The following is a 27,686-nucleotide window of genomic DNA, read 5'->3' as shown; positions in this document are numbered from 1 at the left end:
TTTTTCCACAACACTTATTGCCATCTAATATCTGTGTTTTACATTTTTGTCTGCCTGTATTCCCCCACTATAATGTGAGCTCTTCATTTACATACCACCTAACTGTAACATTCTAATAATTTGTCACACTTCAGTTTTTTTTTAAGAACTAACACATTAAAGATACAGTTGAAGAGTGCTGTGTAATCCTACCCTGATTCTTATCCCTTCCTTCATTCTTCAAGGTAATCATTATTATGAATTGGTTATTTATCAATCTTATTTTTTTTTACTTTTGCTACATCTGTATGCACCCTAAAAGCATCATTTTGCACTTGATATAACTGGTTTCAGCATGCACATTTCTCTCTGCATTTGCTTTTTAAATTTAGTGTGTATTTGGTGATTTCAACCATCTCTATTCATTTTTTACCATTATATAGTAGTTCACTATATGAGTATAACTCATTTATTCTCTTATTGTTGAAAGTTTAGGCTTTTTTTGATATTTTGCCCTTACAAAGAAAATGAACATTTGCATGTTCATTTGCAAGCATTTCTCTAGGGACCTGTCCGTGAAGAAAAATTGCCAAGTCATAGGTATGATCCTTATTTATTTGCTTATGCCAAATTGCTCTTTGATGGTCTTACTGATTTAAACTCTCACCAATATTGTATGAAAGTTCCTGTTTTTCCACATTGCTCTCCAGACTTGATATTAACAGCTGACTCTTAATCAATCTGAAATGTTATCTTCATGAAGTAATTTTTCTGATTACCAGTGAAGTTAAACATCATTTCATGGGTTTTATTCATAGGTTTATTCACTGTTTAAGTTCACTCCTATGTAAATTTAAGAACATGCTCGGCAAATTTCTTATTTGTACTGCTACACTTTCGTTCATTAGATATTGTTAGGCAGAGTTAATAAGTAAACATGTTCTTTTTTTTTTTTTTTGCGGTGTGTGGGCCTCTCACTGCTGTGGCCTCTTCTGTTGCGGAGCACAGGCTCCCGGACGCGCAGGCTCAGTGGCCATGGCTCACGGGCCCAGCCGCTCCGCGGCATGTGGGATCTTCCCGGACCGTGGCATGAACCCATGTCCCTGCATCGGCAGGCGGACTCTCAACCACTGCGCCACCAGGGAAGCCCAGTAAACATGTTCTTTAACAAACTAACACATTGCAGGCTATTATGTATATTTTTTTAGAAAAATGTTACTAATGCTTTACCCCTCAAAAATTCTAGAGAATTCTTTAAAAATATTCTGAGCCTTCCTTTGCTCATTGACATTTAAGAAATTATACAAGCTAATGACCTAAATAATATAAAGAATCTAGTATGGTGGGATCTGGAGTCTGAGCCAACACATGTGAATTGCTTACAACATGGATAGCTGTTTTTGATTGAGGGTCATCTTTCCATTTAGTGACTATAAATATGTAAGTTTAATGTACCAGTAGTAGCCTATAGCTAAATGCCCAGTTGTGTCATTTTATAGAGTTGAATAAAAGAGCATGTCCTGGGCTTCCCTGGTGGTCCAGTGGTTAAGACTCCTCGCTTACACTGCAGGGGGTATGGGTTTGATCCCTGGTCGGGGAAGTTCCGCCTGTCACAAGGTGCAGCCAAAAAAAAAAAAGCATTTCCTACAGTGGTGACTCTTTTCCTTCTTTTTTCTCATCCTCCAGGTTGTATCAGAGTAAGATGGACGGTAGCTTTGATTGTGATTGTGGTGAGCTGGAGCCACCTGATCACTAACAAAAGACATCTTCTGTTAACCAACAGCCACCAGGGCTTCCTGTTGAAATATACAGCAACAAAGGAAGAAAAGAAGCAAAACGGAAATAGTGCTTACCAGCACCTTAGAATGATGCTGCTCAGGACCAGTCCAACACTGAATGTATCTGCACTGTGAGGAGAATGTTCATAGAAGCCTGTTGTGTGCATATTTATTCACATTTTTGTTAAATGTTAAATCCTTCAGCACAGTAAATCTGAGTGCATAGTATGTCATTTCATTCCGTTTGAGTTTCTTGAGTGTTTTCTTTAAATGTCTGCAGAGTTGCTGCCCCTTTCTTGAACTATGAGTACTGCAATCTTTTTAATTCTCAGTATGAGTAGAGCTTTTTGAGCTTTAAATCTAAGGGGAACTCAACGGGCCTGGTTGGCATATGCAATGAAACCATCTTGCTGTGGAAGCAAAATTATTTTTTTTCTACCTTTTTGAAAGATCTTTCCTTTTGATGCCAGCTTTCTTCCTTATTTACACAAGTTCAACAATACGAAAGGAAAAGGCAATAGTAAGGGTTTCAGAATGGCAGAGAAATTTGAAAGTCTCATGAACATTCATGGTTTTGATCTGGGCTCTAGGTATATGGACTTAAAACCATTGGGTTGTGGAGGCAATGGCTTGGTTTTTTCTGCTGTAGACAATGACTGTGACAAAAGAGTAGCCATCAAGAAAATTGTCCTTACCGATCCCCAGAGTGTTAAACATGCTCTGCGTGAAATCAAAATTATTAGAAGACTTGACCATGATAACATTGTGAAGGTGTTTGAAATTCTTGGTCCTAGTGGAAGCCAGTTAACAGATGATGTGGGCTCTCTTACTGAACTGAACAGTGTTTACATTGTTCAGGAGTACATGGAGACAGACTTGGCTAATGTCCTGGAGCAGGGCCCGTTACTGGAAGAGCATGCCAGGCTTTTCATGTATCAGCTGCTACGTGGGCTCAAATATATTCACTCAGCAAACGTACTGCACAGAGATCTCAAACCAGCTAATCTTTTCATTAATACTGAAGACTTGGTGCTGAAGATAGGCGACTTTGGTCTTGCACGGATCATGGATCCTCATTATTCCCATAAGGTATGTGGAAAGTCAGCTGAGACAGACCTTTAAACTGATATACATCATCAGATATAAGTGCTTATGTTTCCTTTGTGTGTTGTGGCAGAAATTTTAGTTAATTGTATTAAACTTTACATAGTACCTTTTTTCCATTCACAGTCTCCCTGTGTTTGAAATGAAGGTGGAGTAGAATCCTGATTAAATACAAATTCTTAAAAGTGTATGGTTATTTATTATATTGATTTATATATTTATATTTATTATATAACTGAAATTCTCCCTTATTTAAAAGTAGGATATATCCTTATGTGTTTAGGGCAGAAGGTGGTTCTATCTGAAGGTAATAGGGGTTGCTATTTCAACTTTTATGCCTTTTTTTGGTCCATTCGAGTATACTATTCTGTTTTGCCTTGTTTAGTAAACTTAGTTTAGTTTGAAATCTAAATTCGCATAAAGTAGACAATACGAATAGCCAGAAGGATTCATAGTAACTTTGCCTTAAATAAAAGCTTGCTTTAATTTTCTGAGCTGAACTCTGGTCTTTTAGTTTTCAAATGAAATCATATGTGGGATCCTGATGTTCAAAATGTAAAAATGGAGCTGCTTTGGTTATAAAGCATCCGTGGGAGGCCTGCTTGCTTGGCTTCCCATAGCACATGTTTCAGACAAATCTTTTCATTTTCATGTATCATCTCACACTGAGTATAATTAATTTAAAAAAAAAACAACTTTAACATAGAAATTGAGTACCAAAATGAAATGGATGACCACATCCTCTTTATGGATAACAGTAAAGTATTGTAGATGGAACACTGAACTAGAAGTTACACTATCTAAAATTGAGTTAATTTCTACATCCAACTAAGCTATATGACCTTAAGCAGATTCTTTAATCTGTGTTAATATCTACCTTCACATTTTCTCAGGGTTGTTTTGAAGATGAAATAAGGCAATATATGTGTAACTGTTTCTGTCAAACAATTCATAAATGTAAAGTAGTAAAATTGATTAGGAATGGGGTATGCAGTAAAGCCAGGTCTGCTGGATTGTCAGTAAGGAGATTGGCAATGCATTTTTATTTTATTTATTTTTAAAATTAATTAATTTATTTTTGGCTGCGTTGGGTCTTCGTTGCTGTGCACAGGCTTCCTCTAGTTGCAACAAGCGGAAGCTACTCGTTGTGGTGTGTGGGCTTCTCATTGTGGTGGCTTCTTTTGTTGCGGAGCATGGGTTCTAGGTGTGCAGGCTTCAGTAGTTGCGGCACGAGGGCTCGGTAGTTGTGGTGCATGGGCTTAGTTGCTCTGCAGCATGTGGGACCTTCCCAGACCAGGGCTTGAACCTGTGTCCCCTGCATTGGCAGGAGGATTCTTAACCACTGCGCCACCAGGGAAGCCCCAGCAATGCGTTTTTAAATAGCACCTCTGGTGCTCTTTCCTGCCTTTCTCTCATTGATTTAAAGCATACCTGCTCCTTTATTAACTTGAGACTTGAAATGAAAAATAGCTCTTCCTCTGAAACCTGTTTTGAATATGTGGCCTAGAGTTAACACTAAAATTCTTTTTTTTTTTTTTTTTTGTGGCGCGGGCCTCTCACTGTTGTGGCCTCTCCCGTTGCGGAGCACAGGCTCTGGACGCACAGGCTCTGTGGCCATGGCTCACGGGCCCAGCCGCTCCGCGGCATGTGGGATCTTCCCGGACTGGGGCACGAACCCGTGGCCCCTGCATCGGCAGGCGGACTCTCAACCACTGCGCCACCAGGGAAGCCCTAACACTAAATTCTTATCGTATACTTTGGTTAGCAGACTTCACGTGAACATAACTTTATAGATGGTATATTACAGGGGGAGTTTAACCTCCATTCATGCTCACAAGTGCAAGAGACTTGAAAATAGGCATAGAGATCAACAGTATTGTTTTAGGATTTTACAATTACAGTTTGTTTTTAGATTAAGGATTCTTTAGTGAATCATGTTTTTTATGTACTGTTATTCAGCTAAAGTAAAAAGTATATTTTTGTTCCTTTTTCAGGGTCATCTTTCTGAAGGATTGGTTACTAAATGGTACAGATCTCCACGTCTTTTACTTTCTCCTAATAATTATACGAAAGCGATTGACATGTGGGCTGCAGGCTGCATCTTTGCTGAAATGCTGACTGGTAAAACCCTCTTTGCAGGTTAGAAATTTTAAAATACAGGGGAAAAAATTATCCCAGAGAGAAATAATTTTGTATATATCTATGAAGCAAGACTTATGTAAGATTTAAAACAATTTATTGTAGTGTAGAATATTAAAATGAAAAGATAAAATGGTTTTAATATCTAAAATATTGAGAAAACTTACGTATTCACTGAATTGTTCACTCAGTAAATTTAGTCAGAATTCTAGTGTTCTTTAGCGTATATCTTCTTAAACATAATTTCATATTTTGTAGATCCATAGTATTTGTTAGGTTATTTGTGTTAAATGATACCTGAGTTGCCTGATTCTGTCAGTGTTTGTCACTTCCTGGTAAAATTTTTTAGCAGTTGTTGAAAATTCTGTAATTCTTTCTGTGTCCCCTGTCAACCCTGTTGCTTGATTTGCCATATCCTGTTGCCTGACTGCTGTGATATTTCAGAAACAACCAATTTTTGCAGAGTTTGGTGCTATGAAGGAGTCTAAAAACATGCGTGAGAGAGTTTTTAGTTAAGGTGGATTTAAAAAAAAAACACCTCTAAATAATGTAATTTTCGATCTTAAACCCTTTAAACTTTAAACATTTAATTAAAGAGAATTTTAACAAGAACTCAAACAAGTGAAATGATTTGAAAGATTCAGTGATAGTTCCCTTCTAAAGCCTCTTCGGTAGGTTTGTGATCCATCCAGTAAAAGCAACATGAGGGAGATCTAAGTGTTGATTAGTATAGGCCTCAATATATTAACAGAGCAATAAAGGCAAGGACTAAGCATTCATTGGAAATCTGTGTATTTTTAACCTATGGTAAGTGTCCTAGCCTTATTTTTCGGTCTTACTCAGTATCTCCACTTGGATGTCTAATGGCATCTTAAATTTAACCTATCCAAAACTGACTTCCTGATATTTCTCCCTCATACTTTCTCTTTCTGCTCTCTTCCTCATCTTAGTAAACCAGACCCACTTCTTAGTTGCTCAGGCCAAAATCTTGGCATCATCTTTCACTTCTCTCAGCACAGATCTTGCAGGCTCTTCCTTCAAAATATGTCCTGAATCTAACTGCTTGTTAGTATCTCTATCACTACCCACCTCCTGCCAGTTCAGTAGACCATTATGCCTCTCCTGGTCTAATGCATGACCTCCTAACTGGCTTTCCTGCTTTAACCTTTGCTGTCTGTGGTCTAGTTACCACATAGCAGTGTAGTAGTTCTCTGAAAACATCGCTCATGTCATTTCTGTGTTCAAAACTCTACAATGGCTTCTTATCAAATTCAGGATAAAGTAAACTCTTTTGTTCTGGTACCACTGACCTCATCTCCTATCACTTCCCCCCGAGCCACTCTACTTGAGCTACACTTGCCTAATTGTTGTTTCTTGGACATCCCAAGCCCACTGTCTCCTGTAGGCCTTTGGGCCTTTTCTCATCTTCCTGGAACTCCTTTCCTCCATATGAATGTATGGTGTGTTTCCTAACTTCCTTAATTTTCAGCTTCTCAGTGAGGCCTTCCTTGGTCATCCTTGGTTGTTAATATAAATTAACCCTACCCCCAACAGTGCTCCTGTCCCCCTTAGCTTACTCTATTTTTCTTCATAGCATTTGTCACCGTTTTATGTGAATGTTTACAGAGTTATTATCTGTCTTCCTCCATTAGATTGTGAGCTTTATGAAAGCAGGAACTTGCTCGGTTTTGTTTCATAGATGTATTCTAAAGTGCCTTGCTCATAGTAGGCACTCAAGAAAAATTTTGAATGTTGAATGAATTTCTAGAAATAAGTGGAAAAGCAAATGAATGGTTTTTTTAAAATTTTAGTTGCCCATTTAGCCTGAAGTGTTTCCCCTTTTATTTCTTTAATAGTGGTCCTGAAATGTTAACTGAGCCTAATATATAACTATAAAACTTTTTGTTTCACAAATCTAGTCCAGGCCTCTGTTTTATTGAGAGTGAAATTAAGTCATCACCATGTTAAGTATTCTCAGAGTTACAGTGAGTTAATTAGTGGTATAGTTAGGACTAGATTCTAGGTCTTTAAATCTCAATTCATTGCTTTTTTCACTACTTTATGGTACCTTAATATGAGGCCAGACTTCAAGTCAATTTCTTATGGAAACAAAGCAGCTAAAACTAAACATATCAGTGAGCAGTAATTGAAATAGATATGCTTTTTGAGCAGGTTGATGATGATATTCAGTGCAGTGAAATCTGCTGATTAATGATTCAGTTAAAACAATTTTCCCCCCAGTGTTCATTACAATATTTAAGTTACTTTCCTATAGCTTTAGAATGTTTATTGCCAATAAGTAAACAGTGTGTTTATTCCTGTTGTATTTGGTGTTTTTTTGATCTCAGGTGCACATGAACTTGAACAGATGCAGCTGATTTTAGAATCTATTCCTGTCGTACATGAGGAAGATCGTCAGGAGCTTCTCAGCGTTATTCCAGTTTACATTAGAAATGACATGACTGAGCCACACAAACCTTTAACTCAGCTGCTTCCGGGAATTAGTCGAGAAGGTATTGTGACTGAAGAGCAGGCATCATGTAATGGTGTGTTTGTGTGTAAGCAGGATTTGTGTAGGGAAGCTTTAGCTTTTTATCCTTAGATATGTAGCATTCTCGCAAATAGTCTTTAGACACTTTAAGGTATACCTAAAACTTCAGCACTGGCTTTCCCTTTTTTGGCCTGGCACTTAGGCTGGGATCTGTTTCTTTGCTCTGAATAATTTTCTAGATTCCAGAAAGTAACCCCTCTCTCCTGGTTCTAACTCCATCTACTTTTCCAGCTTACACCTCTGATTGTCTACGCTAGGTGAACAGATTAATCACTGACTCTCACTAAGCTGGAATGGGGTTCTGTGAGGGTTATATGATACATAAGTGTGGGTGTGAATATAAATGTGATTTAGATATGAAAGAGGGAATTGAGTCAGGGAAAGCAAAGGTTTCAGAGCAAGGAAGAGAAGGAGGAGAGATCAAAACTCCATGTGAGCAAACTTCCTACATAAAAGTTGGCAGATCACTGTTAGTAATATTAGGTGCTAAATGTGAGAGTTTGTGCAGACTTGAAAGTAGTAGGAACTTGGGGAGAATCAAAACTGTTGACCACTAAAGTAATTAATTTCATATCTCAAAATAAGACATATCTTTAGGGTTTGTTGATATAAATAAGATACAAAAGTCTAACTCCTGTAATAGTTATCTGTAATAAGATAACATTCTTTAAAAGAAGAGCATTAGACATGAAAAACATCTTTTGTAAAAGTTGATTGTGTCTCATTATCTTTAAGAATTATCATACTGTATTTAGCTACATCAATGCCAGGATTGTAATAGTTCTTTCATGAATCATAAAGATAGGAATATATAGTTTCCTAAACATCTTAAGCTTTTCTCACGTTCTGTTCATGATCATCGGAGGGAAAAAGCAAATAAGATTAAGTACATGTGAATTAACACATTAAGACTACTAGGAACCCTGTTCCCACTAGTGTCGTTAGATGAATACCCAGTCTTAAATTTCCCTCCATTCTTACCTTTCATCCTCCCTTTCTCTATAGTTTACTACTTAATTTCTTTTTTTTTAATGGATCTTTATTGGAGTCTAATTGCTTCATAATACTGTGTTAGTTTCTGCTGCACAACAAAGCGAATCAACCATATGCATAACACATATCCCCATATCCCCTCCCTCTGGAAGCTCCCTCCCATCCTCCCTATCCTGCCTCTCTAGGTCATCACAAAGCACCGAGCTGATCTCCCATGCTATGCTGCTGCTTCCCGCCAGCGAACCATTTTATATTCGGTAGTGTATATATGTCGATGCTACGCTCACTTTGCCCCAGCTTTGCCCTCCCACCCCATGTCAAGTCCATTCTTGATATCTACCTCTTTATTCCTGCCGTGCAACTAGGTTTATCAGTACCGTTTTTTTTTTTTTTTTTTTTTTTAGATTCCACATATATGCGTTAGCATACGGTATTTGTTTTTCTCTTTCTGACTTACTTTACTTTGTATGACAGACTCTGGGTCCATCCACCTCACTACAAATAACTCATTTCTTTTGATGGCTGAGTAATATTCCACTGGATATATGTGCCACATCTTCTTTATCCATTCATTTGTTGATGGACATTTAGGTTGGTTCTATGTCCTGGCTATTGTAAATAGTGCTGCAATAAACATTGTGGTACATGTCTCTTTTTGAATTATGATTTTCTTGGTATATGCCCAGTAGTGGGATTGTTGGGTCATATGGTAGTTCTAATTTTAGTTTTTTCAGGAACTCCATACTGTTTTCCATAGTGGTTGTATCGATTTATATTCCCACCAACAGTGCAGGAGGGTTCCCTTTTCACCACACCCTTTCCAGCATTTATTGTTTCTAGCTTTTTTGATAATGGCCATTCTGACCAGCGTGAGGTGATACCTCATTGTAGTTTTGACTTGCATTTCTCTAATAATTAGTGATGTTGAGCATCTTTTCATGTGTCTCTTGGCCATCTATATGTCTTCCTTGATGAAATGTCTATTTAGGCCTTCCACCCATTTTTTAACTGGATTGTTTGTTTTTTTGATATTGAGCTCCATGAGCTGTTTTTATATTTTGGAGATTAATCCTGTGTCTGTTGTTTCATTTGCAAATATTTTCTCCCATTCTGAGGGTTGTCTTTGTCTTCTTTATGGTTTCCTTTGCTGTGCAAAAGCATTTAAGTTTAATTAGGTCCCATTTGTTTATTTATGTTTTTATTTCCGTTACTCTAGGAGGTGGGTCTAAAAAGATCTTGCTGTGGTTTATGTCAAAGGTTGTTTTTCCTATGTTTTCCTCTAAGAGTTTTATAGTGTCTGGTCTTACATTTAAGTCTTTAATCCATTTGGAGTTTATTTTTGTGTATGGTGTTAGGTAGTGTTCAAATTTCATTCTTTTACATGTAGCTGTCCAGTTTTCCCAGCACCACTTATTGAAGAGGCTGTCTTTTCTCTATTGTATGTTCTTGCCTCCTTTGTTGTAAATTAGGTGCCCATATGTGTGTGGGTTTATCTCTGGGCATTCTATCCTTTACCATTGATCTGTATTTCTGTTTTTGTGCCAGTACCATACTGTCTTGATTACTGTAGCTTTGTAGTATAGTTTGAAGTTGAGGAGCCTGATTCCTCCAACTCCCATTTTTCTTTCTCAAGATTGCTTTGGCTGTTCGGGGTCTTTTGTGTTTCCATACGAATTGTAAAAATTTCTGTTCTAATTCTGTGAAGAATGCCACTGCATTGAATCTGTAGATTGCTTTGGGTAGTATAGTCATTTTCACATTATTGATTCTTCCAATCCAAGAACATGGTATATCTCTCCATCTATTTGTATCATCTTTAATTTCTTTCATCAGTGTCTTATAATTTTCTGCATACAGATCTTTTGTCTCCTTAGGTAGGTTTATTCCTAGATATTTTATTCTTTTTGTTGCAATGGTAAATGGGAGTGTTTTCTTGATTTCACTTTCAGATTTTTCATCATTAGTATATAGGAATGCCAGAGATTTCTGTGCATTAATTTTGTATCCTGCTACTTTACCAAATTCATTGATTAGCTCTAGTAGTTTTCTGGTAGCATCTTTAGGATTCTCTATGTATAGGATCATGTCATCTGCAAGCAGTGACAGCTTTACTTCTTCTTTTCCAATTTGGATTCCTTTTATTTCCTTCTCTTCTCTGATTGCTGTGGCTAAAACTTCCAAAACTATGTTGAATAAGAGTGGTGAGAGTGGGCACCCTTGTCTTGTTCCTGATCTTAGTGGAAATGCTTTCAGTTTTTCACCATTGAGGATGATGTTTGCTGTGGGCTTGTCGTATATGGCCTTTATTATGTTGAGGAAAGTTCCCTCTATGCCTACTTTCTGCAGGGTTTTTATCATAAATGGGTGTTGAATTTTGTCAAAAGCTTTCTCTGCATCTATTGAGATGACCATATGGTTTTTCTCCTTCAATTTGTTAATATGGTTTATCACATTGATAGATTTGCGTATATTGAAGAATCCTTGCATTCCTGGAATAAACCCCACTTGATCATGGTGTATGATCCTTTTAATGTGCCATTGGATTCTGTTTGCTAGTATTTTGTTCAGGATTTTTGCATCTATGTTCATCAGTGATATTGGTCTGTAGTTTTCTTTCTTTGTGACATCCTTGCCTGGTTTTGGTATCAAGGTGATGGTGGCCTCGTAGAATGAGTTTGGGAGTGTTCCTCCCTCTGCTATATTTTGGAAGAGTTTGAGAAGGATAGGTGTTAGCTCTTCTCTAAGTGTTTGATAGAATTCGCCTGTGAAGCCATCTGGTCCTGGGCTTTTCTTTGTTGGAAGATTTTTAATCACAGTTTCAATTTCAGTGCTTGTGATTGGTCTGTTCATATTTTCTATTTCTTCCTGATTCAGTCTTGGCAGGTTGTGCATTTCTAAGAATTTGTCCATTTCTTCCAGATTGTCCATTTTATTGGCATAGAGTTGCTTGTAGTAATCTCTCATGATCTCTTTTATTTCTGCAGTGTCAGTTGTTACCTCTCCTTTTTCATTTCTAATTCTATTGATTTGAGTCTTCTCCCTTTTTTTCTTGATGAGTCTGGCTAGTGGTTTATCTATTTTGTTTATCTTCTCAAAGAACCAGCTTTTAGTTTTATTGATCTTTGCTATTGTTTCCTTCATTTCTTTTTCATTTATTTCTGATCTGATTTTTATGATTTCTTTCCTTCTGCTAGCTTTGGGGTTTTTTTGTTCTTCTTTCTCTAATTGCTTGAGGTGCAAGGTTAGGTTGTTTATTCGAGATGTTTCCTGCTTCTTAAGGTGGGCTTGTATTGCTATAAACTTCCCCCTTAGAACTGCTTTTGCTGCATCCCACAGGTTTTGGGTCGTTGTGTCTCCATTGTCATTTGTTTCTAGGTATTTTTTGATTTCCTCTTTGATTTCTTCAGTGATCACTTCATTATTAAGTAGTGTATTGTTTAGCCTCCATGTGTTTGTATTTTTTACAGATCTTTTCCTGTAATTGATATCTAGTCTCATGGCGTTGTGGTCAGAAAAGATACTTGATACAATTTCAATTTTCTTAAATTTACCAAGGCTTGATTTGTGACCCAAGATATGATCTATCCTGGAGAATGTTCCATGAGCACTTGAGAAAAATGTGTATTCTGTTGTTTTTGGATGGAGTATCCTATAAATATCAATTAACTCCATCTCGTTTAATGTATCATTTAAAGCTTGTGTTTCCTTATTTATTTTCATTTTGGATGATCTGTCCATTGGTGAAAGTGGGGTGTTAAAGTCCCCTACTATGAATGTGTTACTGTCGATTTCCCTTTTTATGGTTGTCAGTATTTGCCTTATGTATTGAGGTGCACCTATGTTGCGTGCATAAATATTTACAATTGTTATATCTTCCTCTTGGATCGATCCCTTGATCATTATGTAGTGTCCTTCTTTGTCTCTTCTAATAGTCTTTGTTTTAAAGTCTATTTTGTCTGATATGAGAATTGCTACTCCAGCTTTCTTTTGGTTTCCATTTGCATGAAATACCTTTTTCCATCCCCTTACTTTCAGTCTGTATGTGTCTCTAGGTCTGAAGTGGGTCTCTTGTAGACAGCAAATATATGGGTCTTGTTTTTGTATCCATTCAGCCAATCTGTGTCTTTTGGTGGGAGCATTTAGTCCATTTACATTTAAGGTAATTAGCGATATGTGTGTTCCTATTCCCATTTTCTTAATTGTTTTGGGTTCGTTATTGTAGGTCCTTTCCTTCTTTTGTGTTTCTTGCCTAGAGAAGTTCCTTTAGCAGTTGTTGTAGAGCTGGTTTGGTGGTGCTGAACTCTCTCAGCTTTTGCTTGTCTGTAAAGGTTTTAATTTCTCCATCAAATCTGAATGAGATCCTTGCTGGGTAGAGTAATCTTGGTTGCAGGTTTTTCTCCTTCAACACTTTCAATATGTCCTGCCACTCCCTTCTGGCTTGCAGAGTTTCTGCTGAAAGATCAGCTGTTAACCTTATGGGGATTCCCTTGTGTGTTATTTGTTGTTTTTCCCTTGCTGCTTTTAATATGTTTTCTTTGTATTTAATTTTTGACAGTTTGATTAATGTGTCTTGGCGTATTTCTCCTTGGATTTATCCTGTATGGGACTCTCTGTGCTTCCTGGACTTGATTACCTATTTCCTTTCCCATATTAGGGAAGTTTTCAACTATAATCTCTTCAAATATTTTCTCAGTCCCTTTCTTTTTCTCTTCTTCTTCTGGAACCCCTATAATTCGAATGTTGGTGCGTTTAATGTTGTCCCAGAGGTCTCTGAGACTGTCCTCAGTTCTTTTCATTCTTTTTTCTTTATTCTGCTCTGCAGTAGTTATTTCCACTATTTTATCTTCCAGGTCACTTATCCGTTCTTCTGCCTCAGTTATTCTGCTATTGATCCCATCTAGAGTACTTTTAATTTCATTTATTGTGTTGTTCATCATTGCTTGTTTCATCTTTAGTTCTTCTAGGTCCTTGTTAACTGATTCTTGCAATTTGTCCATTCTATTGTCCATTCTATCTCCAAGATTTCGGATCAACCTTACTATCATTATTCTGAATTCTTTTTCAGGTAGACTGCCTATTTCCTCTTCATTTGTTAGGTCTGGTGGGTTTTTATCTTGCTCCTTCATCTGCTGTGTGTTTTTCTGTCTTTTCATTTTGCTTATCTTACTGTGTTTGGGGTCTCCTTTTCTGCAGGCTGAAGGTTCGTAGTTCCTGTTGTTTTTTGTGTCTGTCCCCAGTGGCTAAGGTTGGTTTGGTGGGTTGTGTAGGCTTCCTGGTGGAGGGTACTAGTGCCTGTGTTCTGGTGGATGAGGCTGGATCTTGTCTTTCTGGTGGGCAGGTCCACGTCTGGTGGTGTGTTTTGGGGTGTCTGTAGACTTATTATGATTTTGGGCAGCCTCTCTGCTAATGGGTGGGGTTGTGTTCCTGTCTTGCTAGTTGTTTGGCATAGGATGTCCAGCACTGTAGCTTGCTGGTCGTTGAGTGAAGCTGGGTGCTGGCGTTGAGATGGAGATCTCTGGGAGAGTTTTGCTGTTTGATATTATGTGCAGCTGGGAGGCCTCTTGTGGACCAGTGTCCTGAAGTTGGCTCTCCCACCTCAGAGGCACAGCACTGACTCCTGGCTGCAGCACCAAGAGCCTTTCATCCACAGGGCTCCTTAATTTGGGATGATTCGTTGTCTATTCAGGTATTCCACAGATGCAGGGTATATCAAGTTGATTGTGGAGCTTTAATCCGCTGCTTCTGAGGCTGCTGGGAGAGATTTCCCTTTCTCTTCTTTGTTCTCACAGTTCCCAGGGGCTCAGCTTTGGATTTGGCCCCGCCTGTGCGTGTAGGTCGCCGGAGGGCGTCTGTTCTTTGCTCAGACAGGACGGGGTTAAAGGAGCCGCTGATTCGGAGGCTCTGGCTCACCCAGGCCGGGGGGTAGGGAGGGTCACGGAGTGCGGGGCGGGCCTGCAGCGGCAGAGGCCGGCGTGACGCTGCAGCCTGAGGCGCGCCGTGTGCTCTCCCGGGGGAGCCGTCCCTGGATCCCGGGACCCTGGCAGTGGCGGGCTGCACAGGCTCCCCGGAAGGGCGTGTGGCTAGTGACCTGTGTTCGCACACAGGCCTCCTGGCGGCGGCAGCAGCGGCCTTAGCGTCCCATGTCCGTCTCTGGGCTCCGCACTCTTAGCCGCGGCTCGCGCCCGTCCCTAGAGCTCTCTCAAGCAGCGTTCTTAATCCCCTCTCTTCGTGCACCAGGAAACAAAGAGGGACGTAAAAGTCTCTTGCCTCTTCAGCAGGTCCAGACCCCTCCCCGGACTCTCTCCCGGCCAGCCGCAGCGCACCAACGCCCTGCAGGCTGTGTTCACGCCGCCAACCTCAGTCCTCTCCCGGCGCTCCGACAGAAGCCGGAGCCTCAGCTCCCAGTCCTGCCCTCCCCGGCGGGCGAGCAGACAAGCCTCTAGGCTGGTGAGTGCCGGTCGGCCCGATCCTCTGCACTGCAATCTGTCCGCTTTGCCCTCCGCACCCCTGTTGCTGTGCTCTCCTCCGCGGCTCCCAAGCTCCCCCACTCCGCCTCCCGAAGTCTCCACCCGCGAAGGGGCTTCCTAGTGTGTGGACACTTTTCCTCCTTCACAGCTCTCTCCCGCTGGTGCAGGACCCGTCCCTATCCTTTTGTCTCTGCTTAGTTTTTTCTTTTGCCCTAACCAGGTACGTGGGGGGTTCCTTGCCTTTTGGGAGGTCTGAGGTCTTCTGCCAGCGTTCAGTAGGTGCTCCGTAGGAGTTGTTCCACGCGTAGATGTATTTCTGGTGTATCTGTGGAGAGGAAGGTGATCTCCGCGTCTTACTCTTCCGCCATCTTCCCGGAAGTCTCTCCCATTCTTGATATCTACCTCTTTATTCCTGCCGTGCAACTAGGTTTATCAGTACCGTTTTTTTTTTTTTTTTTTTTAGATTCCACATATATGCGTTAGCATACGGTATTTGTTTTTCTCTTTCTGACTTACTTTACTTTGTATGACAGACTCTGGGTCCATCCACCTCACTACAAATAACTCATTTCTTTTGATGGCTGAGTAATATTCCACTGGATATATGTGCCACATCTTCTTTATCCATTCATTTGTTGATGGACATTTAGGTTGGTTCTATGTCCTGGCTATTGTAAATAGTGCTGCAATAAACATTGTGGTACATGTCTCTTTTTGAATTATGATTTTCTTGGTATATGCCCAGTAGTGGGATTGTTGGGTCATATGGTAGTTCTAATTTTAGTTTTTTCAGGAACTCCATACTGTTTTCCATAGTGGTTGTATCGATTTATATTCCCACCAACAGTGCAGGAGGGTTCCCTTTTCACCACACCCTTTCCAGCATTTATTGTTTCTAGCTTTTTTGATAATGGCCATTCTGACCAGCGTGAGGTGATACCTCATTGTAGTTTTGACTTGCATTTCTCTAATAATTAGTGATGTTGAGCATCTTTTCATGTGTCTCTTGGCCATCTATATGTCTTCCTTGATGAAATGTCTATTTAGGCCTTCCACCCATTTTTTAACTGGATTGTTTGTTTTTTTGATATTGAGCTCCATGAGCTGTTTTTATATTTTGGAGATTAATCCTGTGTCTGTTGTTTCATTTGCAAATATTTTCTCCCATTCTGAGGGTTGTCTTTGTCTTCTTTATGGTTTCCTTTGCTGTGCAAAAGCATTTAAGTTTAATTAGGTCCCATTTGTTTATTTATGTTTTTATTTCCGTTACTCTAGGAGGTGGGTCTAAAAAGATCTTGCTGTGGTTTATGTCAAAGGGTGTTTTTCCTATGTTTTCCTCTAAGAGTTTTATAGTGTCTGGTCTTACATTTAAGTCTTTAATCCATTTGGAGTTTATTTTTGTGTATGGTGTTAGGTAGTGTTCAAATTTCATTCTTTTACATGTAGCTGTCCAGTTTTCCCAGCACCACTTATTGAAGAGGCTGTCTTTTCTCTATTGTATGTTCTTGCCTCCTTTGTTGTAAATTAGGTGCCCATATGTGTGTGGGTTTATCTCTGGGCATTCTATCCTTTACCATTGATCTGTATTTCTGTTTTTGTGCCAGTACCATACTGTCTTGATTACTGTAGCTTTGTAGTATAGTTTGAAGTTGAGGAGCCTGATTCCTCCAACTCCCATTTTTCTTTCTCAAGATTGCTTTGGCTGTTCGGGGTCTTTTGTGTTTCCATACGAATTGTAAAAATTTCTGTTCTAATTCTGTGAAGAATGCCACTGCATTGAATCTGTAGATTGCTTTGGGTAGTATAGTCATTTTCACATTATTGATTCTTCCAATCCAAGAACATGGTATATCTCTCCATCTGTTTACGTCATCTTTGATTTCTTTCATCAGTGTTTTATAGTTTTCTGAGTACAAGTCTTTTGCCTCCTTAGGTTTGTTCCTAGGTATTTTATTCTTTTTGTTGCAATGGTAAATGGGAGTGTTTCCTTAGTTTCTCTTTCTGAATTTTTTGTTGTTGGTATATAGGAATGCCAGAGATTTCTGTGCATTAATTTTGTATCCTGCAACCTTAGCAAATTCATTGATTAGTTCTAGTAGTTTTCTGGTGACATCTTTAGGCTTTTCTATATATAGTATCATGTCATTGGCAAACAGTGGCAGTTTTACTTCTTTTCCAATTTGTATTCCTTTTATTTCTTTTTCTTCTCTGATTGCTGTGGCTAGGACTTCCAAAACTATGTTGAATAAGAGTGGTGAAAGATTTACCACTTATTTCTATATCTTAGCATACTTCAACACCATTGTAGTAAATAGACCGATTTCCTCCAGAACAGTGCTATCCAATAGCATTTTCAACAATGATGGAAATGTTTTTTCTTTGCATACATTTGGGAGCTCAGCCTGACTACTTTCTTTTTTTTTTTTTCTGCGTTGAGTCTTTGTTGCTGCGCACAGGCTTTCTCTAGTTGCGGTAAGCAGGGGCTACTCTTCCTTGCGGTGTGTGGGCTTCTCATTGCGGTGGCTTCTCTTGTTGTGCATGGGCTCTAGGCACACAGGCTTCAGTAGTTGTGGCATGCGGGCTCAGTAGTTGTGGCTTGTGGGCTCTAGAGCACAGGCTCAATAGTTGTGGCACACGGGCTTAGTTGCTCCGCGGCATGTGGGATCTTCCCGAACCAGGGATTGAACCCGTCCCCTGTATTGGTAGGCAGATTCTTAACCACTGCGCCACCAGGGAAGTCCATCAGCCTGACTACTTTCTTTGTTACCTCTGCCTCTTTCTACCTGCTATCTACTGTTCCCAAATGCTAGGGATTTTAGAGTATATTCCTCTTGTGTAGCTGGATATATTTCCTTCCAAGGATGGTGATTATGCTGAGTCAACCATTCATAACTCTATGCCTCAGATTGTCTCTTGCCTTGAGACACATGGGCCCTGGCCTAAGACTGACTCTTGCAGGAGAACCAAGAACAACAGCTTGTTGTATCATGAAATGACTTCCTAGATAGGGTAATATAATAGAGAGGAGTGGAGAAAAGGTGAAAATATAAATGGCTATATAAATGTCAGCTATTTTTCATGTTAATGAGAGATTGGGAATTGAGAATAGCATCCTTTCTAGAGTGCATCTTAGTTTTAGAGAGAAGGGCTAGCTAGCTTTTCCTTTGAGACAGAAAGTAAGGTTAAGTAGATGTGTGATAGACCATAGTGAAGAAGTAGGGATTGAGATAAATGTGAAGTAGGTTTATCTGTTGAGAATAATGGAAAGATAGATAGCATAAAGAGATGGTGAGGGGCTTCCCTGGTGGCGCAGTAGTTGAGAGTCCTCCTGCCGATGCAGGGGACACGGGTTCCTGCCCCGGTCTGGGAGGATCCCACATGCCGCAGAGCGGCTGGGCCCGTGAGCCATGGCCTCTGAGCCTGTGCTCCGCAACGGGAGAGGCCACAACAGTGAGAGGCCCACGTACCGCCAAAAAAAAAAAAAAAGAGATGGTGAGGAACATTGCTAAGCAATAGCAGAGGCCAAATTGAAATTCCACAGTATGTATGAATTTGTAGAAAGCTAGATATACATGTGATTTTGCATCTAGTTTTTATCAGCACTGTATGGCTAGGAAATGGAGAAAGTGGAAGGTAGGAATGATTCAGAGTTGAAGATTGATGTCAGTCCTAAGGCATACAAGTGTGTGGTGGTGGAGGGCTGGTGACAGAGTGGTTCAGGCTGGGAAAGGAGCTTAGGAAGGCCTAAAAGACTGAGTGGGAAGAATTGGGTTTCTGGTAGCTCCACCATAGCCCTAAAATGATCAAGTGCATTGTGTGATATGCTGTAGTGTGATTGATGTGAAACAGAAATCAACAAATTAGTACAACAGCTAGTCAGTGAGATAAGGGGAAGAAAGGGCTTTATATTAAGCACTAGACACTATACATTTAATTTTTACACCTTTTAAGACATCTATCTATATATCCATTCTACACATGAAGAAACTGAAGTTCAGCAAGTTTAAATAACCTGTCCAGTTCCACATAGCTAGTAATTCAGCTTAGCTAGTAATTCAGCTAAGCTAGTGAGTTGCAGAGCTGAAATTAGGACGTATGTATTAGGTTGAGCCATATGAAATTGCTGTTGTTTGACCATTTTTGACTGACAAAAATGAAAGTTTCACATGGTTCAACTTAATATATTCCTTTTTCTTTATAACTGGCCATAATATGAGATTGGGGTATATTTCAGATATTTACTTTGTTTCTTGGACGCGTGTCTTTTCAATCAGTGAATCAGGAAAGCTAGTTTTATTTCTCTGACAAAACTTAAATTAACTTACCTTTTAATTGTATAATCCCTTTTTGTTCTTTATGGGTTGGTGGACCTCCAGTATAGTTAAGGTGTTTTATTCCTCTGTTTTGCAGCACTGGATTTCCTGGAACAAATTTTGACATTCAGCCCCATGGATCGGTTGACAGCAGAAGAAGCGCTTTCCCATCCTTACATGAGCATTTACTCTTTTCCAATGGATGAGCCAATTTCAAGTCATCCTTTTCATATTGAAGATGAAGTTGATGATATTTTGCTTATGGATGAAACTCATAGTCACATTTATAACTGGGAAAGGTAAATTGACTCTAAATTAGAAAAAGATTTTTTTTTGAAAATTATTTTATTTTCAATGAACCGTAATATAGTGAGTTTTATTTTTAAATTATAAATGATAAGACAATGTAAAAGTCTTAGAAATTTAGAAATGGTCTTGGGTTTCTGTTGAACTTACTGCTGTCTTTGAATAGCCTTTATGTGATTTAAATATTTAATAATTACTGCTTAGGATATACATAATGGGAAAAATTAAATGCTACTTTGGAACAAGAAGTAGTTAATGTCGAAATTAGTTTGTTCACTTGTTGCATTTTTTTTACTCCTAAAATGTTGAGGTGTTTGAGAGTATGTTTACACACATCTGCCAACCATTTTCTTTCTCCACATGAACATTTCTACCATCTGTGTATAGTTCTTTCCTCACATACCCGGATGTTTTCCAGTCTCCACATTTTCTGTCATACTTATTAGTTATCTAATCTCTTTTCTAGTCCCTCCTCCTCAACCCCCCATGTTTTCATGTGTGTCTCAGTCTGCCTCTACTTGAGCATGGTGTGGTCACCTTACTGTAATGTGTCAGTAAGAGGATACCACATTCAGTAAAACATATACATGGATACTTGTTGGGTTTTTTTGTTTTTTCTATTCATGGTGATGATTTCCATCAAGTCCTTATCTGCCTTATTACCAGTAGAGTGAAAATCTGTATGACACCTGATTGAAATTAGAGATCTACATTTTGTGGCCATAAAGTATTTTTGTGTGTGTGTGAAACTGTGTTAGAATTGAACTGTACATCAGCCACTCAGATGTTTATATGCATTTTATATAATTATATACTTTATTGGTAATTACCAAATATTGCCTCATATTGCTTTATATAGTAACAGAGCTTACCTATCCATTAAGATTATATATTATAAATTCCTGGAGGAAGGCTCATGACTTAACACTCCTGTTATCCCATCATAGACCTAGCACGCACAGTGTTTTGATCTAAAAGGCACGCAGTGAATTTGAAAATGAAATCATACACCTGGACTAAGACTAATGTATTAATGTTTTTCAGGTACCATGATTGTCAGTTTTCAGAGCATGATTGGCCTATACATAACAACTTTGATATTGATGAAGTTCAGCTTGACCCAAGAGCTCTGTCCGATGTCACTGATGAAGAAGAAGTACAAGTCGATCCTCGAAAATATTTGGATGGAGATCGTGAGAAGTATTTGGAGGATCCTGCTTTTGACACCAGTTACTCTACTGAGCCTTGTTGGCAATACTCAGATCATCATGAAAACAAATACTGTGATCTGGAGTGTAGCCATACTTGTAACTACAAAACGAGGTCATCATCATACTTAGATAACTTAGTTTGGAGAGAGAGTGAAGTTAATCATTACTATGAACCCAAGCTTATTATAGATCTTTCCAATTGGAAAGAACAAAGCAAAGAAAAATCTGATAAGAAAGGCAAGTCAAAATGTGAAAGGAATGGATTGGTTAAAGCCCAGATAGCTCTAGAGGAAGCGTCACAGCAACTGGCTGAAAAAGAAAGGGAAAAGAATCAGGGATTTGACTTTGATTCGTTTATTGCAGGAACTATTCAACTTAGTTCACAACATGAGCCTACTGATGTTGTTGACAAATTAAATGACTTGAATAGCTCAGTGTCCCAACTAGAATTGAAAAGTTTGATATCCAAGTCAGTAAGCCGAGAAAAACAGGAGAAAGGAATGGCCAATTTGGCTCAATTAGAAGCCTTGTACCAGTCTTCTTGGGATAGCCAGTTTGTGGGAGGTGGGGAGGACTGTTTTCTCATAAATCAGTTTTGTTGTGAGGTAAGGAAGGATGAGCAAATTGAAAAGGAAAACACTTACACCAGTTACCTGGACAAGTTCTTTAGCAGGAAAGAGGATACTGAAATGCTAGAAACTGAGCTGGTAGAGGATGGGAAGCTTGGGGAGAGAGGAAATGAGGAAGGATTTCTGAACAACAGTGGGGAGTTCCTCTTTAACAAGCAGCTTGAATCCATAGGCATCCCACAGTTTCACAGTCCAGTTGGGTCACCACTTAAGTCAATACAGGCCACATTAACACCTTCTGCTATGAAATCTTCCCCTCAGATTCCTCATAAAACATACAGCAGCATTCTGAAACATCTGAACTAAAACACTCAGCAGACATTTCTTTTTGTATTCTTCATGAAATGTGTTTTGTCTTCTTTATTACTAGTGTTTAAGTCATTTTTTTACTTGAATCAGATGGTGTCATTTAGAAAGGATATTTTCTTGGTTTTTAAAATCCAGACTTTTTTTCTACATGTGAGATGGTTTTCGTTTTAACTGGCATGTCGTTTGCACACAAAAATAAAGAATAGAGCAAAATAATGCAATGCAGGAGGAGACAAAAGAAATGCACTAAGACAAGGAAAAAACATTCTCTCATAGAACAATGATCTGTTTTACAGGAAACAAAAATCTTGCCTTGAAATTTACACAGTGAGACTGTACATAGTTGCATGAAAATATCTATTTTTTTCCTAAAACATTTTTCATTCATGAGTATTTTCAAGTTTTTCATACTGTACACATTTCTTAAAAACACATGATACCAGCAGCAACTGAAAATGAATGCCGAATTTGGTACACATGTGTTATCTACCTCAAGGTAACAAAAGTATGTGGCAAAACATATACCACCCATAGTGCTTCACAATATGCACTTCTATTTAGCCAGCGTTTATTGTAGTAAACTAAATAAGATTCACTCACCGTTTATAAATGTTCTGGTATGCATTCTTTATAGTGAAGTGTTACTACATCACATCTTATTTATTTTAGCAAATCAGTATATTTTCTGTATTTAATTATAAAAAGTTAACGTAGTTTTTGAAATTTATTTGCAAATACACTTTTTCCATTTGGCACTATGGTTTGTTGCCTACTTAGCTGAATATATAATGTCAGCTTATCCTAAGGCTGTCCATGTACTTAATTTACTTAAGTATTCATTTTAAGTAAAGCGCTCACTGTGTATAGGAATTTGTATTTTGGAGGTGCTTGATCTATCTACAAAGAAAAATTAGGAATTACTTTATTATAAAATGCTCCTAGAAGTCTTAATTGTGTTTATTTTAAGAAAAAGAACTGTAATGTTAGACTTGTGTGCATGGACGTAATTAAGGTACATCATTATTGTAGTTTAAAAGTTGTACATGATAAGACATATTTTGTTTTTACTGTATGTTTTTACTGAATGATCTATTCCCCATCCCAAGGCAAGCATGAATAAAATTAGGTTAAATGTAGCATGTGGCATTGCAGTCTCTTAGAATTTGTTTCATCTATTTTATTTTATTGAATACTGTCTGTATCTTTGGTTATCCTGTTTGAAGAAAAAGGACAAATAAATCATGGCCGGCAAATATGGCTCTTGTTTAACTCTTTAGGTAATGAAAATAATTACCTGCTAGAATGAAAACCACTAGCAGAATCTCATCTAGTTCCACTTTTCAGCATCTTTGAATTGTGGCTACAGTTGAAACTATGTTAGGCTAAAAGACTTAAAAGAAAACTCTTCATCTCCACACAAAAATCTCTTGTTGACTTAACCTCACACATTAAAATAGAATAAGGCCTTCATAGATTTCAAAACTTATTATGTAAGATGTGTGTGGAAGCTTTGAACTATGCAGCTGGAGGAAGCTCCTTTAAATGTATTTGCTCTACAATACACCATCTTTCCTTTGCTCAAGAACTTACCCATTTACCTATCCAAATATAACCATTCTTCCTTTAACCTCACTTTTCTGTTTTGTCTTCCATTCGTGTTTTGTACAAAGCCAGTTCTCTTAATATCTGGACTTCTACCTTTCCACTGACCTATTTATTAATTTCATGTGGATTCACAAAGGTTTTAAAAATGCATATATTTTCAATGAATTCAGTGATTTCAATGAATATCGTGAATTTAAATGTAATTCAGGTTACCTTAAAAAGGCAAGCTCTTAGAGGAAAAGCTTTCAGTTTTTCACCCTTGAATATGATGTTAGTTGTGGATTTTCATATGTAGCCTTTATTATGTTGAAGTAATTTCCCTCTGTTGCTATTTTGTTGAGTTTTTTAATCATGAAAAGGTGTTGAATTTTTGTCAAATGCTTTTTCCATATTAATTGAGATAGTCATGGGAGTTTTGTCTTTTATCCTGAAAATGTGCTATATTACATTGATATTCATATGTTGGTTGATTCTTATATTCCAGGAATCCCACCTGTTTATAATGTTAATTCTTCATGCTGTTGAATTCAGTTTGCTAGTATTTTTTTTTAGCATTTTTATATCAGTGTACATCAGGTATATTGATCTGTAGTTTTATTTTCTTAGATCTTTGTCTGATTTTGGCATCAGGATAATGCTGGCCTCAGAATGAGTTTGGAAGTATTCCCTCTTCAGTTTTTTGGAAGAGTTTGAGAAGGATTGATATTAATTCTTCTTTAAATATTAGGTGGACTTCTCCAGTGAAGCCACGTGGTCCTGGGCTTTTTTTTGTTGGGAGGTTTTTGATGATTGATTAAATCTCCATTTCTTCACAGTTCACTTTTACAGGTTGCATGTTTCTAGAGATTTATCCATTTCTTCTAGGTTATCCAATTTGTTGGCATACAGTTGTTCATTGTAGTCTCATATGATCCCTTTTTAATTTCTGTCTCTTTCATTTCTGATTTATGTTGACTCCTCTTACTCTAGCTAAGCATTTGTTAAATTTGTGTATCTTTTCTATTCTCTAGTTCATTTATTTCTGTTCTAATTTTCCTTCTGATAACTTTGGGTTTAGTTTTTTTTTTTTTCCCAGCTCCTTGAAATGTAAAGTTAGATTGTTGATTTGAAGCCTTTTTTTGTTTGTTTTTAATGGACTTTATTTTTTAGGGAAATTTTAGGTTCACAGCAAAATTACGCATAAGGTACAGAGATTTCTGATAAACCTACTGTCCCCACACATGCACAGCTCCCCCATTGTCAATATCCCCCACCAGAGTGGTACATTTGTTATAATTGATGAACATAACGTTGACACAACAGTATCAGCCTAAGTCCATAGTTTGCATTAATTAGGGTTTACTCTTGATACTGTACATACTGTAGGTTTGGACAAACGTATAATGATGTGTCCACCATTGTATCATACAGAGTAGTTTCACTGTCCTAAAAATCCTGTGTGTTTTGCCTACTCATTCTTCCTCCACTCCCGCCCTGCCCCAAAACCAATACAACCACTGATCTTTTTTTTTTTTTTTTTTTTAACCACTGATCTTTTTACTCTCCGTACATAGTCTTGCCTTTTCCAGGATGTTATATTGAAATCATATAGTATGTAGCCTTTTCAGACTGGCTTCTTTTACTAAGTAATATGCATTTGTCCACTTGATTTTGTCTCATAAGTCCTTTAGGCTTTCTTCTTTTGTTCTTTTTGTTTGTTTCTCTGACTTGATAATGTCAAATGAACTGTGTTCGAGTTCACTGATTCTTCTGCTTGATCAAGTCTGTTGTTGAGCCCTTCTTGTGAATTTATGGTTTCTAAACTTTGTTGTATCCTTACTTTGTTCATGCATTGTTTTCCTGATTTTGTGTGTTGTTTATCTATGTTCTCTTGTAGCACATTGAGCTTTATTTATTTATTTATTTATTTATTTATTTATTGGCGGTACACAGGCCTCTCACTGCTGTGGCCTCTCCCGTTGCAGAGCACAGGCTCCGGACGCGCAGGCTCAGCGGCCATGGCTCACGGGCCCAGCCGCTCCACGGCATGTGGGATCTTCCCAGACCGGGGCACGAACCCGTGTCCCCTGCATCGGCAGGCGGACTCTGAACCACTGCGCCACCAGGGAAGCCCGTCATTGAGCTTCTTTAAGATGATTATTTTGAACTATTTGTCAGGTAATTCATAGATCTCCATTTCATTTCCTTTCAGTATATGGGGATTTATTTCTTTGGGCCATGTTTTCGTGTTTCTTCATGTGTCTTGTTATTTTTTGTTCTGATTTTTGCATCTGAAAAAACAGCTGTTTCTACCTATCTTTACAGACAGGCTTGTACTGGGGAGTAATCTCACCAATCGTCCCAGCTAGAGATTCTCAAACCTTTTATGGGATTGTGTAATCTCGGTACTTGTGTGTGTTGCTACACCCGCACCCCACCAACCCCTCATCCCCCAGCTAAGTTTCTTTTCCAGGAGGTTGTCGTCTCTTGCTTTGTCCGATGTCTGTCCCAGGTACTGCAGGTTCTCTGGTGCTGCACCAATTCCCTGAGCTCTCTTTTGTTCTCAGCAGCCCCCAGGCAGCCAAAGGGGTGCTTTGAGTCAGGCCAGACTGCGATCAATCTCTTGGGCAGCCCCCCAAAACCTGGAACATTGATTGACTGTTCTAGTCCTCCCTGCCCCTCCCAAAGGAGAAGCTTCAAAGTGGGCTTTCCCTCCCAAGCATGAGCGGTGCTGGCTTGAGGAAGGGGCTGACATGGTTGAAACAAAACTGCTTTTCAAATGATGCACTTCAGTGCGTCTGTTCTTGGCTTTGAGATTGTCTGGGGGTTCTGTGACTTCTTAACTAGGATCTGGAGTACTCATAAAGGCTTTTTGGACCATGTATTGTTAAAGTCGGTTTTTCTATGGGGCAGTGAGGTCTAGAGGTTTTCTATTCTGCCATTTTGCTTACGTCCAAAAATAATTTACCTTTTAAATGACTAATTCTAACTTAGAGGAATGTTCCAGCTGTTGGCTTGGCATCACAATTTTTAGAGCTATTTCTGAATCTTAGATATTAGGTTTAATTTGGAAACAGCAACGCCCCCCCCCACACACACACACATACACACTTTTTTGGTTATTATTTAAATAAGATTTCAAACGTGGGAAAACTGTAAAATTTTTTTAAAAAACATATAGATACTGAAGCTGTGCACCTCAGATTGGGACTTGAACCCATGCTGCTGGGACTCGAACCCAGCCAAAACCCTGATTGTGACTTGAACCCGGCCAAAACCCACAGTCTTCCAACTGACATCACACACCTGGTTTTAGGACTTAAGGAAACTCAGGTTCTTGATGTCTCATTGCAGAAAGAATTCAGTGAGAGACAAAGTGATAGGTAAGAAGTGGATTTATTTAGAGAGAAACACTCCAGAGTGTGGGCCATCTCAGGTGAGAAAGGCACCAGGGTATGGGGTTGTCAGTTTTTATAGGAGTGGGTAATTTCATAGACTAATGAGTGGGAGGAGTATTCCAGCTATTTCAGGAAGGGGTGGGAATTTCCAGGAATTGGGCCACCGCCCACTTTTTTTTTTGGCGGGGGGGGGGGGGGGGGGGGGGGGTATGCGGGCCTCTCACTGTTGTGGCCTCTCCCGTTGTGGAGCACAGGCTCCAGACGCGCAGGCTCAGCGGCCACGGCGGGCCCAGCCGCTCCGCAGCATGTAGGATCTTCCCGGACCGGGGCACGAACCTGTGTCCCCTGCATCGGCAGGCAGACTATCAACCACTGCGCCACCAGAGAAGTCCCCACCGCCCACTTTTTGATCCTTATGGTCAGTCTTGGAACTGTCATGGCACCCGTGGGTGTGTCATTTAGCTTGCTGATGTGTTACAGTTAATGTATACTGGGGCTCAAGGTCTAGTGGAAGTTGACTTGCCATCTTGGACCCATTTGGTTCTGATCAGTTTATGTCACTTCCTTGGGCTATGTCATTCTTTCAAAGGTTGTGCCTTGCCTCCTTCCCTCCTGTTTCAATACCACTTGCTTTATCAGTTCATCTAATGTCCATTTGCATCAGATAAACACCTACAGATACAATTGAATCCCTCTCTTTAACCCTCCCACATCTCATTTCCCTACCTCCCTCCTCAGAGGTAGACAACTTTTCTGAATTTTATCATTCTCATGCACAGTTTTATACTTTTGACACAGGAGGGAAGGGGGCAGGGCACAACCTTTGAAAGAATGACATAGCCCAAGGACATGACATAAACTGATGGGTCCAAGGTGGCAAGTCAACTTCCACTAGACCTTGAGCCTCAGTATACACTAACTGTAC

The 27,686-nt window shown here is 39.0% G+C and overlaps 1 protein-coding gene across 4 annotated transcripts in view; it reads left to right on the top strand.

The window, feature by feature from the left end:
* MAPK6 (mitogen-activated protein kinase 6) overlaps window positions 1–23,032 on the top strand; it is a 42,411-nt gene extending 19,379 nt beyond the window's left edge. For 3 of the 4 annotated variants that reach the window (XM_004281669.3, XM_033409194.2, XM_033409193.2), the window contains exons 2-6: window positions 1,666–2,846; window positions 4,856–5,000; window positions 7,349–7,513; window positions 19,422–19,623; window positions 20,675–23,032. In XM_004281669.3, coding sequence (XP_004281717.2) covers window positions 2,292–2,846; window positions 4,856–5,000; window positions 7,349–7,513; window positions 19,422–19,623; window positions 20,675–21,776 — 2,169 coding nt within the window. In that variant the 5' untranslated portion in view covers window positions 1,666–2,291 and the 3' untranslated portion in view covers window positions 21,777–23,032. Of the gene's footprint in view, window positions 1–1,665; window positions 2,847–4,855; window positions 5,006–7,348; window positions 7,514–19,421; window positions 19,624–20,674 lie in introns of those variants that run through there. The other variant, XM_033409195.2, reaches the window with a different exon arrangement.
* Window positions 23,033–27,686: the final 4,654 nt, after the last annotated feature.

The sequence above is a fragment of the Orcinus orca genome, chromosome 2 (genome assembly GCF_937001465.1).
Source record: "Orcinus orca chromosome 2, mOrcOrc1.1, whole genome shotgun sequence".
Classification (NCBI taxonomy): Eukaryota; Metazoa; Chordata; class Mammalia; order Artiodactyla; family Delphinidae; genus Orcinus; species Orcinus orca.
Note: the sequence above shows the minus strand (reverse complement) of the source record. Positions and strands in the feature narration are given on the sequence as shown.